This window comes from Callospermophilus lateralis, chromosome 17 (assembly GCF_048772815.1).
Source record: "Callospermophilus lateralis isolate mCalLat2 chromosome 17, mCalLat2.hap1, whole genome shotgun sequence".
Lineage (NCBI taxonomy): Eukaryota > Metazoa > Chordata > Mammalia > Rodentia > Sciuridae > Callospermophilus > Callospermophilus lateralis.
Genome location: NC_135321.1, coordinates 45,838,934 through 45,854,808, shown reverse-complemented (window position 1 = coordinate 45,854,808; position 15,875 = coordinate 45,838,934). Strand labels below are relative to the sequence as shown.

The 15,875-nt window shown below is 37.1% G+C and overlaps 1 protein-coding gene across 2 annotated transcripts in view; it reads right to left on the bottom strand.

Moving 5' to 3' along the window:
* Positions 1-8,923: 8,923 nt before the first annotated feature.
* Ankrd29 (ankyrin repeat domain 29) overlaps positions 8,924-15,875 on the bottom strand; it is a 46,803-nt gene continuing 39,851 nt past the window's right edge. For both annotated transcript variants that reach the window (XM_076836855.2, XM_076836856.2), the window contains 2 exons: positions 15,590-15,688; positions 8,924-9,249 (listed from right to left, as the gene is read on the bottom strand). In XM_076836855.2, the coding sequence (XP_076692970.1) occupies positions 9,166-9,249; positions 15,590-15,688 (183 nt within the window). In that variant the 3' untranslated portion in view covers positions 8,924-9,165. The remainder of the gene's footprint in view (positions 9,250-15,589; positions 15,689-15,875) is intronic.

Below are 15,875 nucleotides of genomic sequence, written 5' to 3'. Positions count from 1 at the left end.
ACAAGTGATTTACCACCAAGCTAAACTTCTACCCCATACCTGTGTTTTTTAAGGTCATCGTTGGTTTTGGGTCGACAAATCCAATAACAATTATTTTGTTCTCATCTCACTTAACTAGTAGCATTCCACATGGTTGATCACACTCTCCTCTGTGAAACATATTCTTCCTTAAGTCTTTCTTGGGTCGCCTCATTGGCTAAGTATTGACAATATCTTATCTTCTAGACAAGATATGATTTGAGAAATATAGTCACGTTAATAGAGTTTTATTACAACAAAGCAAATTTGATTTTTTTTCTTAAATAAAGCCTTTCCCATCTGCAGCTGATTTGGAAACTTCAAAGTATATAGTGATTCAAGTTGGTGAAGAAAAACAAGAATTCCTAACTACTGCACAGATTACATGATTGCCTACTTTTTAACTTGAAGCCTAAATTTCATAATAGGAAATGAAGATAAAGTTGGGTCTTTGTGGGTAACAGGATGCAACAGATCTTACTTGGTGATATCTGAGACTGCTATTAATAGACCTAGAGTCTCTTTACCTTGGTTACTCTTTTCTCACCTTTTCCTCTTGTCTTCTATAGCAAAATACCATAGATTGTGTGGCTTAATGTATTTTACTGCATAATTGTCAACGTAGCATAATAGCTACATCCTGTTTTTTTCAGTTCAAAGATTAGTTTATAACTTTTCATCAAGTAATCATCTCATGGTATAATTTTGTTTGTCACATCCTTAAAAGGTAAACAGAATCTCTGGTCTAATGCCTAGATCCTTGATCCACTTTGAGTTGAGTTTTGTGCAGGGTGAGAGATAAGGGTTCAATTTCATTTTACTACATATGGATTTCCAGTTTTCCCAGCACTATTTGTTAAAGAGGCTATCTTTTCTCCAACGTATATCTATGGTGCCTTGGTCTAGTATGAGTCAACTTTATTTTATGTGTGTTTGTCTCTATGTTTTCTATTCTGTTCCATTGGTATTTATATTTGCTTTTGTGCCAATACCATGCTGTTTTTGTTACCATAGCTTTATTTAGTATAATGTAAAGTCTGGTATTGTGATGCCTCCTGCCTCACTTTTCTTGCTAAGGATTGCTTTGGCTATTCTGGGCCTCCTATTTTTTCCAAATGAACTTCATGACTGCCTTTTCTATTTCTATGAAGAACAACATTGGAATTTTAATAGGAATTGCATTAAATCTGTGTAGCACTTTTGGTAGTATGGCCATTTTGACAATATTAAATCTGCCTATCCAAGAACATGAGAGATCTTTCCATTTTCTGAAGTCTTCTTTAATTTCTTTCTTTAGTGTTCTGTAGTTTTCATTGGAGAGGTCTTTCACCTCTTTTATGAGATTGATTCCCAAGTATTTTATTTTATTTTATTGAGGCTATTTTGAATGGGGTAGTTTTCTTTATTTCCCTTTCAGCTGATATGTCATTGGTGTGAGACTCTCTGATTATTAGAAAATAAAGTAGGCCCAACTCCCCATCATGTAGGTTTGGAAACCAACTTCCTCAAAAAGACTCCTAATGCACAAGAAATAAACTCAAGAAACAATGAATTGGATAGTATCACACTAAAAAACTTCTTCACTGCAAAGGATCAAGAATGTAAAGAGAGAGCCTACGGAGTGGGAGAAAAATCTTTACCACCTGTACCTCAGATACAGCATTAATCACCAGGATATATAAATAACTCAAAAAACTTAACACCAAAAAACCCCAAAGAACCCAACCAATAAATGGGCAAAGGAATTGAACAGACACTTCACAGAAGAAGAAATACAATTGAACAACAAATATATGAAAAATGTTCAATATCTCTAGCAATTAGAGAAATGTCAATTAAAACTACACTGATATTTCATCTCACTCAGATGAAATGTAATTGTCAGAATGGCAATTATCAAGAATACAAGTAACAATAAGTGTTGATGAGGAGGTGGGGAGAAAGATACTCTTATACATTGCTGGTGGGACTGCAAATTGGTGCAACCACTATGGAAAGCAGTATGGAGATTCCTTAGAAAACTTGGAATTGAACCACTGTTTGACCCAGTTGTCCTACTCCTTGATTTATACCCAAAGGACTTAAAATCAGTATACTACATTGAAGCAGCCACATCAATATTTACAGCTACTAAATTCACAATAGCCAAGCTGTGAAACCAACCTAGGTGCCCTTCAACAGATGAATGGATAAAGAAAAATGTGGTATAAATACACAATGGACTATTACTTAGCCATAAAGAAGAATTAAATTATGGCATTTGCTGGTAAATGAATGGAACCGGAGACTATCATGCTAAGTAAAATAAGACAATACCAAAAACCTGATTTTTGACTGAATGTTCTCTCTGATATGTGGATGATAATCTACAACGAGAGGGTGGGGAGGGGAAGAATAGAAGCTCATAGGATTAGAAAAAAGGGAATGAAGAGATGGGAGAGGGGAGGGGAATGGGAAGGATGATAGAATTAATCAGACGTAATCTTCCTACCCTTGTATTTGAATACATGACCAAGGTTACTCCACATCATGTACCACTACAAGAATAAAATCCTAATTAGAACAAGTTATCTTTCATGTATGTATAATATGCCAAAATACATTCTGTATCTAATAAAACAAATAAAAAGGGGAAAAATGGTAAACAGAATTCACATATTCACCAGGGCAGTGTAGGTAGTAAGCATTTGTCTTCTCAAGCACTGGGAGCCAGGGGCCCAGAGTTCCGAATGCACATGCTGGATTTCCTGAGATTTAAATGCTTTGTTTAGAGGTTGCAGTTCTAATGGTAAACAAATCTTCTGTGAGTGACCCTGAGGATGGCATGTCAATTGATGAAACCAGTAACAGTGTGCAGAATCTTTGGACACAAAAGATTAAATTTTGTAAATTCATACTTCCCAACACTGTTACAAGTTTTCTCAAGTGTAGTATTTTGACTACAATACACAAATCACACTGATGTATTAACTTTTTTTCAGACCAAAAAAACATTCACTGTCATGAAAAAGTCATGTGCATGAATATGGATTACTCAATTTTAATGAATATTCATGAGCATTCTGTGCATCCTAATTTTGCACCAAAGACTATTTAGTAATAAATCAGTCTAAAGTAATACCAGCACATTAAAAAAAAAAAAATCACACCATGGTCACACCTCACATTTTTTGCCAAAAAAAAAAAAAAATAGGCTTAAAATCTGTGACAATCATGTGGTGTAATGGTAAACAACAGAAATAAATGTCTTTCTCACAGTTCTATAAGCAGGAAGGTCAAGGTCAAGGTCCTAGATGATTTGATTGCTGGTGAATGCTCTTTCTTGCTGTAGATGGCTGACTTCTCACTGTATCCTCACAGTTTTTTTTTCAACTTATCATATACTTACATTAATTACTGCATAACAAATTATCTCTAAATCCAGCAGGTCAAAAGAACAAATACTCAGGGCAGGCATAGTTGATCCTGTTTCAAAATAAAAAGTAAAAAGGGCTGGAGATGTACCTCAGTGGTAGAGTGCTCTTGGGTTCAATCCTCAGTATTGTTTAAAAAAAATTTAAAGTTAGGGATTGGAGTGGTTCTAAGTGATGATGGCCCATGGTTTCTGTCACAAAGCTGTGGTCAAGATGTTGGCTCAGGCTTCTGTCATCTGAACCCTTGATGAGGCTGGAAGAGCTGCTTTTAAGGTACAGTAGGCTGGAGACCTGGCATCTTCTCCATGTGGGCCTCTTTTAGGCTGATTGAGTATCCTCCAGACATGGCTGTTGGCTTCCTCTAGAATGAAGGATCGAAGAGACAGCACAGCAAAGCCACAGGCTTTCATGTTCTAGCCTCAAAAGTGATGTGCTATCACTTCTGCCATATTTTGGTGGGCATACAGACCAGTCCTGATCCCAGGCAGGAAAGAGACTATACAAGTCTAAGAATATTAGAGGAGAGGAACATTGGGGCCATTCCATTCATGTAGCCAATACCCAAGGGAAAGTTTAGCATTCTAGAAAGTTCATTCATGCCCTTTCTCAATTAATATCATCACTAGCTTCTAACCCAGAAATAACTACTACTCTGACTTCTATCACTATAGGTTGTTGTGTCCTGTTCTTGAACTTTGTGTAAATGAAATTATAGCCTTTTGTATCTGGCTGCTTTCACTCATTATGTCGGAAGCTCGTCCACATTGTTTGTGGCAGGAACTCATCCTTTTTTATTACTGAGTAGTATTCCAAGGTGTAAAATATTGGGTCATTTCCTGTTGTTATGAGCTTTGTCAAACATGTCTTACATTCAACATGTGGTCTTGAATCATTTGGGTTCTGCAGTAAGACCTTTAAAGTTCCTTGTTTAAGCAAGCTGTATTTTTACACTCCTCTTCATTTAAAACAGCTTATGCCTACAACTCATGACCGATAGTTATGACTGACTCAGAAATGAGGCATTGCTGATCAGACTTATAGTAAAAATATTATTCACCATAGTAAAGATGGTTGAGTCAGTGGTTGACCCAGTCATGGGATCCACTCAGGACGCCATCAGGGTGGGGAAAACTTCCAGTTTAGCAGTCAGGGTTTCAAATCAGCATTCCCTTCTCTAGAAGATTCTATCACACATTTTGTGGGTTTTTGGTCAAATCTTTTCTAAAACAGGGAATCTCACTCCTTTAAACTCAAAGCTTTCTTTTTAAGATGATTTTTAAAATTTTAACAGCAGCAAAATAGGAACAATAACAGTATTTCCCTGGTTAAATACTAGTGAGGGAGGGAAGAAGAACTAGACAGAGGAGTCACTCTTTCTGTTGACAGAGATAAAGCTGACAGGAATTGAGAACTAATCTTTAAATAACTTCCTATAATTGTTAACGCATAACCTCACTCATTCATATTTTAAAATTGCCTTAAAGTACTGCTAAAAATAAGGGTAAAGGGACCAGGAAAAGATTCTAAGACTTTCCAGACTCACTAATTACATACATTTTTAATGAAGGGCTGAGGATAGTCAGGGAGTCTGGAGAAGGTCTCTCTCTGTGTTATTGGTTTACCCAATTGTGTTCAGTAGGTTAAGCAGAGTCAAGAGGCAGGCTGGGGCCTGGGTGTGGAGTTAATTCCAGTGACTTGGGAGGTTGAGATAGGAGGATTGCAAGTTTGAGGCCCGCCTAGGCACCTTAGTGAGACCCTGTCTCAAAATGAAAAATAAAAGAAGTCTGGGGAGGTAGCCCAGTGGTAGAATGCCCCTACATTAATCCTCAATACAGGGGGAAAAAAAAGAAAGAAAGAAAAGGAAAAGAAAAAATGGCAGAGGTCGGCCAGCTGGGCTGGAGAATGTAGAATTTATTTTTCTAATTTTGCCCATAGAACATATATCTTAGTATGTTTTGTGTTCCTGTAACAGAATATATGAGACTGGGTTTTTATAAAGAAAAGAGGCTTATTGCATTCCCAATTTTGGAGGCTGAAAGTCCTGGGTCAAGATGCCAAGAACAGAAAGTAGCATATGTGGATGAGGTCACATGGCAAAAGAGTCTTCTCATCTGAAGATGAGCCAGGCTCACTTTTTTTTTTTTTTTTTTAAACAGTGCTAGGAGTCAAACTCAGGGTCAAAAACCTATTCATGCTTAATGCACTGAAGAGTTGCTCAAAATTTATTTTTAAATATTTTAAAAATATTTTTCTTCATTTTGCCAAAACTTTCATATATATATATATATATATATATATATATATATATATATATATATCTCCCACACCAAGAACACAGCTTCAAAAATATACCTTTGAGTCATGTTTTAAGGTTCAATACCTAATTCAAAAATTATTTTTTGTGTGGGTTCTTTTTTGTTGCTATTATTTTCCTTTTAGTGTCTATTTAATTTCATTAATGATTACTGACAATGTCTTCACTAGAATTTTGAGCAATAGCCTTTGTGTTCTGTAAGAAAATGGTCCTGGATTTTCAGAGATAGCAATGAATGGGTATAGTCCAGAAAATACCATAATGGAATATGTGTTAAAATGTTAAGTTCAATTAAATTTCTGAATTCAGTTTCATTCAATTTCTGAAGTAATGTTTAGAATTTAGCTATTACTTTTAAACACTGGTAAAATCTTTTTATGTTGGGATGGGGTTGTGGCTCAGTGGTACAACACTTACCTAGCATGTGCGAGGCCCTGGGTTCGACCCTCAGCACCACATGAAAATAAATAAATAAAACAAAGGTGTTGTGTCCGACTACAATTAAAAAATAAATATAAAAAAAAATTTTCGTGTACCTTATAAAAATCAAATTGTTGCTTCAAGACTTGCTGAAAGCATATATGTAAAAATAAGTAATTACAAATAATGAGTATTTGTGCACTTAGGTAGAGAATCTGTTTAAAAATATAGTAATGGTGACATATATATTAAACATTTGATATGTAACAGGAAAAAAAAATAACAAAATCATAGACCCATTAGTAGAATAAAGTTTGAAGTTCTATTCAGGATCCTCCAAATCAACACATTTACCAACAGAGTTGAATTGTTCACTCTAAAATCCCATGCTATTAAAAATCACAGAAATAATCTCTGACTGAAAACAAGCAAAAAAAAAATCAGCAAAGGCAAACTGGGTAGTATATTAACTTTATTTTGAATTACAATGTGGAATGTGTCATCAAACAAATACATGTAATGAAAATTTTCTGTAGTTTAAGTAAGCAGATGATTTGCACTAAGACTTGGTAGTTTTAAGTCCTAGGATGCAGAACTAATTGAATTGTGAATTAGGTAAATGTAAAATAAGAATCATTTACATGTGTGCAAACTAAAATGTAATTTTTAAAAGAATAGACCTTCTGTTCGGTCTTTGGTAGGTGATTAATCACCATTGCTGCTGTAGATAATATAATAATTTCCTCTAGTTCAAATGTGTTCCTTCTAAGCTAGACACCTCCTACCTATAGATAGTAAGAGGCCTTCATTAAATATTATTAAAGCTACTAGATTCATTTTTAAGGCCCTAATATTATTCAAGAACATTATCCACTTAACACATCTAAGGAATAGACCAATGACAACATACTTTAAAAATATTAAGTCTGTGATTTTGTCTTTGGAAAATTTGTCATTTACCCATTAAGCTGTTCTGTTTTGGATCAGGGTGAGCAACTATTTTTGGCATAAGGGCTAACTAAAGGGAAAATTATAAAGCATTTAAGCCCACATTATTTTCTTCTTAAAAATGAATATAGCTTTCTGAAATTCCCACAGGGGAAAACGTGTGTTTGTATAACTTTGCTGAATAAAAGAATGTCAACAAGGAAACTGGCACTGCTTTGTAGCTACCAAAATGTTTATATTGAGTGTTTTGGCAATATAGAGCTTTCTAATCTTTTATCTTGGAATTAGGCTGAAGATTTCTGTATAGCTAGTCAGGTAATAGGTATCTCTGAAGGCTGTGGCTTTGTTTGTGACATTGATAAATATGCTTATTTTTATTGTATTAATCATAAGAATGTAAGAGAATATCTTCTACTTTCAAAAATTACATTCTATCATTTACTGACTTAAAGATGATGCTTTTAGCACCACTGTAAATTGATTAAACAAAACTTATTCTAGGATTATAATATTTCTCTCCATATTAATGTGTCTTTACACAGAACATTGGCTAGAAACCAGAGCAAAACAGGAGCAAGAAAATTAACAATGTATTTAAATAACAGAAATACTATTAGAATTTATTATGGGAGATTATAGAAAGAAGGTTTAGTTTTGTGTGTGTGCAGTTAGGCACTGACAGAGGCAGTTAGAAACCATTGATCATAAAGTGCATTCAATGTAAGTTTTAATTTCCCTTAAAAGAATAATTCAATAAAACTCAGAATTCCTTCTTGGAATCCATCAACCCAAGAACATGCATAGATGAACACTTACCAAATACTAACAGCCATCTTTTATAATTTGTACTCCTACAATAGTGATAGCATCGTGTACTTGCATATATCATATTTTCTTTGAGGACCTCGGTCATTGTATCAAGTGGTGTGGTATTGGAAGCTCAAGATTCCACAGCATATTAGGTCTACTTATTTGTTGTATGGGAAATAGACTCCCAACAATAGAACCAAAATAAAATCTCAAAAGAGACAAGCCTACATTTCTTAGAGTTTATAATTTTCTGGATTTTCAAATTTGCCACTTGTATCCTAACATACCTACCATGTTGACTAAGTGAAAGGATTTTTACATGTCAGGAATAAGATGAGCAGTAACCAACAAACATATGGGTTGCCCATTCTATAGTTCAACAGTCCCTCTTTAAATAGCTCATGGTGGCTTCAGAAGTGGCTTTCCCTAATGTATGCTTGCACGTCATTGATTCTCAATTATCACGGCTATGATCTTCGGTGGAAGAAAACATTTAACACTGAAATGACATACGTATAGGTCCATATATGTCAAATAGGATGCATCTACGTATTTTAGCACACCTACATTTAACACAAAACCAAAAGTACATCAATTCATTGAAGGTCAATCTTTCGGTTTTTAAAAGGAACAAAACTTTGTGTCTCTTTGCATACTATTGAAAACCCTGTCCAACTTTGAGTTTAACTCTTGAGACACAAGTTAGCCTAGCGGCAAATGAATTTCTGTGGAATCCATGAATATGCCAGGTCCCTGGGAACTGAGTTTCAGGGCAGTGTAAGAAGCTCACTGTAAGTGAGGGGACAGGGACCGTGAGCTCTTCTGTTCTTGACTCAGCTCTTTGTTTAGGGTCCCACAGGATGGGCATTCTAAGCATGTTCTTTTTTAAAAGAATTTTCAACACTGAAAAGTGTGTGTGTGTGTGTGTGTGTGTGTGTGTGTGTGTGTGTGAGAGAGAGAGAGAGAGAGAGAGAGAGAGAGAGAGAGAGAGATAGATAGATACTGGGGGTTTGACCCAGGGGAGCTCTACTTCTGAGCTACATCCCCAGCCCTGGTTTTTATTTTTATTTTGAGACAGGATCTCACAAAGTTGCTGAAGCTGGCCTTGAACTTGTGATCCTCCTGCTTCAGCTTCCAGAGTAGCTGGGATTACAGGTATGTACCACCATACCTGGCAAAAAGCACTTTCTTTTTGGACATTGTGGTTTAGGTTTCTACCTTTCTGTCAAACATGAGACTAACTTAGCTCTTACTGTGTCCTTCTTTACTTCGGAGGAGACGCAATATACGTTCATTTTTTGTGAGTTCTGCCGGAAGTTCATTGGCCTGAAAACAAGATGAAATGGTCATTAGTGATTTCCCAAAGCTGGTGTGATTTCAGGGCCTCCAAAGAGGGCACCTGACCCACAAATTTCTCCTCCACTAATGAAAAATCCCCATTGGACACTCTTTTGTATTAAAGCAATCAAAATCTCCTTTAAACATATAAATGTTACCTGTTACTTTCTGATCTCAGTGTTATTTTTCTTTCCATCCAGGGCCTTAAGAATCTCCTGGAGTTTTTTGGTAGGACCTATGTTGTAGAAATCATTATGTCCTCATTTCCAACACAACGTGTAGTGCATCTTATTTCTGCTCATAAACACTAGTCAAGTTAAAGTTGATACCTTATTCTTAATTATTTATTATGTGAGGTGCTCTGTCCAATAGGGACTTAGGACACAGGGCAAGTATCTTTTCTTTCTTCTGCATTCCAATTTATTTATTCATTTATTATTTTTAAGTTTTACACATTTATGGGCTACAATGTGATAATTTGAATATGCATATAGAGGGTAATGATCAAATCAGGGTGATTAGCATTTCCCGCTCCTTAAACAGTTATCATTTCTTTGTGTTGGGAAGCTTAAAACGCCTCTTCTGGTTCTCTGTCAAATGTATAATAAATTGTTGTAAGCTATGCCATCCCGTGCTGTAGAACACTAGAATTTAATCTTAAATAACTGTATTTTGGCACCTGTTATCTGATTCCCTCTATTATCCCTTCCCCACCCTTTCTAGTCTCTAGTGACCACTCTTCTACTTTTTGCTGCTATGACATCAACTTTTCAGCTTGCACTTATAAGTGACAACTTGCAGTGCTAGGACACGTATCTGTGGATGAGAAGGCAGAGTTAGGAAACACACAGAGCAGAACAAAACCCAAGAAAGAACAGCTTCGTGGCTATGACCTTCACCTGACCCAGTAACTCATCACAGGTACCCCCATCACCTGAAGTCCTTTCTTTTCTCATTGTTATGGAGACAGTCTCCAAGCACTCAGGAATCCAATTCCTCCCACAGGTAATAGGTGTTATAGGACAATGGTTTTCAAGCTTTTGTGGTCTCAGAACCCTTGCCTATGCTTAAAAAGTATTGAGCACTCTAACAAGATTTTGGTTTTGACTTATTAGAAACTAAAACAGAAAAAAATTTAAATATACTTCCTAATGTATTGAAAATAATAAAGCCATTACAGATTAGCATATATAACATATTTATGGAGAAATAACTACATTTTCAAAACAGAAAAAAATGAGTGAGAAGAGTAGCATTATTTTAATGTGTAGCTTAATAAAAGACAGTTGGAGTCTCATATTTCCTTCTGCATCAGTGTTTGGTGATATGTTGTTTTCGTTGAAGCACAGGAAGAAAATTCAGCTTCATACAGATACAGAATTGGAAAAGGGAGGAGATTTTAACAGGTTGGTGGATCTCTGAACTATTCTTCTTGGATGCTACACCAAACTTCAACAAGAGGTAGTTTCTTAAAGTTTAACTGCAATGTGAGACCTGACACCACATCAATGAACTTTTAATTCTCTGCTACATTAAAATTCACAAACATGGTAGTGTACACCTGTATCCCAGTGGCTTGGGAGGCTGAGGCAGGAGGATCATAAGTCCAAAGCCAGCCTCAGCAACTTAGCGAGGCCCTAAGCAACTCAGCAAAATTCTGTTTTTTTTTTTTTTAAAATTATTTTTTAATTGTAGCTGGACACAATATATTTATTTTATTTATTTATTTTTATGTGGTACTGAGGATCAAACCTAGGGCTAGGCGAGCACTCTACCACTGAGCCGCAACCCCAGTCCAAGATTCTGTTTTAAAATAAAATATAAAAAGTGTTGGGGATGTGGCTCAGTAGTTGAGTGCTCCAGGTTCAATCCCTGGTAAAAAAAAAAAAAAAAAAAAAAAAAAAAATTCCACAGGTCCATTTATTGATAGGTGAATCTTTTACCCATGCATTATTTGTGACATCATGCATTGCTCATTTGGAAAACAGTTCACAGAATTATGTAATTCTTCTGAATCTTGACACATTTTGTTGTGCAATAGCAACATACATTAATATTACGACTGATTTTTCAGAAAAGCCTTTTTGGACTATCAGCCTTGAACTTGTGGTGGTGCATAGAAGTTGTTCTTTCAGGTATTAATGGCATTCTATGAAAAAAAGTGGCTGATTCACTCTGCAATACAAACAACTGCAGAGGGATTTTCTTTCAAAACAATCATTGTACTCCAGTGGGCTGCAAAAATGCGTTATCCATTTTATCACACAGAATATTAAAAGATGTGCAGCAAAAGTTAAGGTTTAATACAATTAACATTTTTTTCACTGCTTCATCAAAGACATTTTAAAGATCAATATTCTTGAAAAGTAATCGACAAAATTTGTAAAATAACTTACAAAGGATTGCAAACTGTTTTGCCAGTATCATTTAGTGCACCTGCTTTGAAGTGTACCACGTCGCCAATGTGCCTACCCCCTGTTGCTTTTTGTACCATTGGAACAAATGTCCGTATGGTGAAAAAGGCAGTTCATCTTTGTATTATCAAGAATACTGTGCAGACTTTTTAGATCCCCTGAAAAGGTTTTGAAGACCTTCCTGTGTCCACAGACCACACTTTGAAAACAGTGGTTATAAAGGAATCAAAAACATGTTTTGGGGCCAGATCATAAAAGAGTAAAAAGGTACACAGAACGGTGGGAGGGAGGGCTTGCATATAGATGTTACCTGCTTCATGTATTTTTTCTCGTGGACCATCTACTGCTTTTTGGAACTTGATCCTAGGTGAAGCGCCTGCTGTCCTCATCATCAAGTCTGGATCTTGTTCCCTGACCCCTGCTTCCCTACCTGCTGGCTGGGACCTCACTTGTGGGGAAGTATGACTTTGCCACAACGGTCTGCTGTGTGGCATGTTCTGTAGCTGCGCTCGTGCCCACCACATGGGACCTTGGATGTTGCCCCTGGACTGAATCAGAAAGGAAACTGCTATGCTATGCCAGAGGCCCTTTCATGAGGTCAAAGTCTACTATGTGCTTAGTTCCTGCAAGAGACTTTGCACAAGCTTAACACCTGGGCCTGCAGGGAAATGCTCCTGGTAAACAGACCTAAGCTTCACTCAGTCTCCAGAGTAAACACTCAGGAATAACTGAACTGATTATATCAGTTATTGATCAGCGGTGAGCACGCCAGAGGTGGCCAGATGAGCCACTACAATCAGGAGGAAGAAGGAGCTATGGAGCTGTATGTCTATAAGTTTGCTCACTTCTCAGTGCCTTGTGTGATCATCTGCATGCATGTTCACATCCTTTTCCATGAAAAATGAGCTTTATTATTAAATTTTGCTTGAAGAATGTGACTTAGCAGCAACATGAAAAGAAAGGAATTTGGGTGATATGGTTTTATGTGTCATTTAGGTAGTTCTAAAAACCTGGTTGTTCATCTTCCTCTCTCCTGGTTGGTCCCCACTTAATTCCCAGGTTGCCAAGGTGGTATGGATTTTCATGATGGCTGGTACCCCAGGTTAGCCCTTCATGCCCATCTTATTCATTATGGAGCAGGAACCCGAGGCCCATATTCATATTTGATGCTATCGCATCAAACTGCTCTATTTTCCCATTGTTTCTGGAAGAAAATGTGTTCTCAGTGCTCATTTAGGGATATTGGAAACACAAGACTCCTGGACCTAGAGCGGGGGTGGCTATAGTGCAAGGAGTGGCTATTAGGGCCACTGGTTAGTCCTCTTTCTGGGCATCTGGGCCTTGAAGCCCCAGAACAGAAGTCATAGGACCCCTGGAACAAAAGAGTGCTTCCATACAGTTCAGAAGTTACTTCAGCTTGGAAGCCTTTGATAGCATTCTCTACTTCCCTGCTTATAGCTCGTATCATTTATATTGCAATTGTTTGTTTAGTTATTTTAATTCTCCACTAAACTCTGCGCTCCATGAAAGCAGAGATGATGTGAATCTTATTCATCACTATATCCTCAGCACAAGCACTAACAGTGCATGATATCTACTAGGTGTTCAACAAGTAGTTGTTGAATGAATGAATGAAAACCAAGAATACTATCTCAAGAGTCCTGGGAGGCTCCCCCTTGCTTCTGGAGCTGCCATTAAAGATGATGGCTTCTCTAGGAGAGCTGGTAGACATGTGAGGGCTTCCCAGAACTCTAAAGGCTTCAGTAGTATGAGGCTCCAACATGAGCACTAACATACACTGAGGCAGTTTTAGGATAGGTCAAAGTTCAGCCCTTTTCCTACTGGACATTACCTCAAACCACTATCATTGAGGATTATTGCATTATGGTGGGAGGAATTGCATGTTTCAAGTCCTATATTAAGGGCTAGGGATTGAATGTGTCCCCCTTGCTTAATTCAGTCCTGGATAGTTCACCAACAAAGACTGACCTCTTCTGAAAGTCCATGCGCAAGGTCTAAAGGTAAGATCTAAAAGAAAGGCAACTGTGACCTCAACTGGCCACCAGGCCGGCTGGAGAACAGATCTGAATATCCCAGGAAGAGATAAGCAGAAACACTATCGTCAAGCAACTCAAGGTTGAGAATAGGAAAAGAAAAATACTTCTATTGTCTAAATAAAACAAAACAAAACAAAAATGACCCTTGACTTTAGCATATTGTTTATTTTTTTAAAGAGAGAATTTTTTAATATTTATTTTTTAGTTTTCAGTGGACACATCATCTTTATTTATTTATTTATTTTTTTAATGTGGTGCTGAGGATCGAACCCAGTGCCCCGTGCATGCCAAGTGAGCGCGCTATCGCTTGAGCCACATCCCCAGCCCCTGGCATATTGTTTAATTGGCACTTCTTAATGGCTTCTTTTCAAAATGTCATGATATTATACACACACACACACACACACACACACACACACACTTTTTTGCAATCCTGAGGATCAAACCCAGGGTTTCATACATGCCAGGCAAGTGCTCTACCATTGAACTACACCCCCAACCCCATGTTTTGTTTTTATTATTAAAATAATTTAAAACAGTAATAGATATTTATAAAATTCAAAGAGTGTTTGGAGTAAAGTAAAAGTTTTTTTTCATACCTTCCCTTATTGATTAATGCATCCTCCTTCAAAAATAGTAGAATGAAACAGACATTATTATTACTGTATGTATATACGTGACTGCATGACCAGTGTGATTCTGCAACCTGTATACTCAGAGAAATGAGAAATTATATCCCATCTGACTCAAATGTATGATATGTCAAGATCACTGTACTGCCATGTGTAACTAAATAAAACAAATAAAAAAAATCTTTAAAAAAATGGGTAGTTTAGATTTTTGCTAGGTTAGTCTCCTCACCCTGAATCTGTGCATGTGACAGCTGAGGCAGATGCTGAATAGGAGGAAGTACAATGACATTCCTGCCGTTGTTATTGTATACTTTCCAACTTCCAACTTTGGCCTATGGCAACTAGTTTTGTTGTTGTTATTTGCTTTCATTCGTAGTGCTAGGGATTGAATGTAAGGCCTGTGCAATTAGGTAACTGCTCTACCACTGAACTACATCTCTAGCCCTGGATTAACTGTAAAAAGGATTTAGGACTATAAAAAATATGAGTTGGTTTTGTAACAGTGACATGGGCTGCCTTTAACAATATAAAGGCAACATTTCCCCTACATAATCACCGAATAGTGCAAACAATTCTTAAGACATGGACATCCAACTTATGGGGATGGTGGTTAGCTACCAGAACTCTGGCATTTTTAGGGCACATCTCTGATGACAGAACAATAATACTTTCTGTGTATAATGGTGCACACCTATAATCCCAGCTGCTCAAGAGGCTGAGGCAGGAGGATCATGAGTTCAATGCCAGCCTCAGTAACTTAGCGAGGAACTAAGTAACTCAGTGAGGAACTAAGTAACTCAGTGAGACCCTGTCTCTAAATAAAATACAAAAAAGGGTTGGGGATGTGACTCAGTGGTTAAGTGCCCCTGAGTTCAATCCCCAGTACCAACAAAATAAAACAAAACACTCAAAACAACAACAACAACAACAACAAAAACAATAATACTTCCTCGCCATAATAACTGCTTGGCCTGCCTTTCTCATCCCTGCTGAAAGCCTGCACCACTGTTAACAGAAAAACCATTGATGACACAGGATTTTTAGTACAATTCCTTGGGTCCAAATTACTGCTCAGGAATAAACTATTAATAGCAACCTTGCATACACAACCAGTGCATAAGAATGAAAATAGGGATTGAAGCCAGAAAAATGCTTATTCTGGCTTGGGAGGATGTAGTCTTATCTCTTTGCACAAGGGCCAAATGGGGTTAAAAGAAATAGGTACCTTGTTTCTCAGGGCTGGGTCGGCCCCTGCTTCCAGGAGCAGGGCAACTGTTTTAATGTTCCCGCTGAGCACTGCCGCATGGAGTGCAGACGTCCCATTCTAGAAGAAAAAGACAGTGTGTGTCAGGAAGGAGCTCATATCAGCGCTTAGTTTGACTTTCATCCTAAATTACCTCAGTGATGAGACTGTGATGTCAGAACCTTATTTGTCCTTATCTTCCCCTTGTACTTTTCAAAGTCACATCAGAACCTGGTATAGTGTTCTTGGATACACAGCTTATGATAAG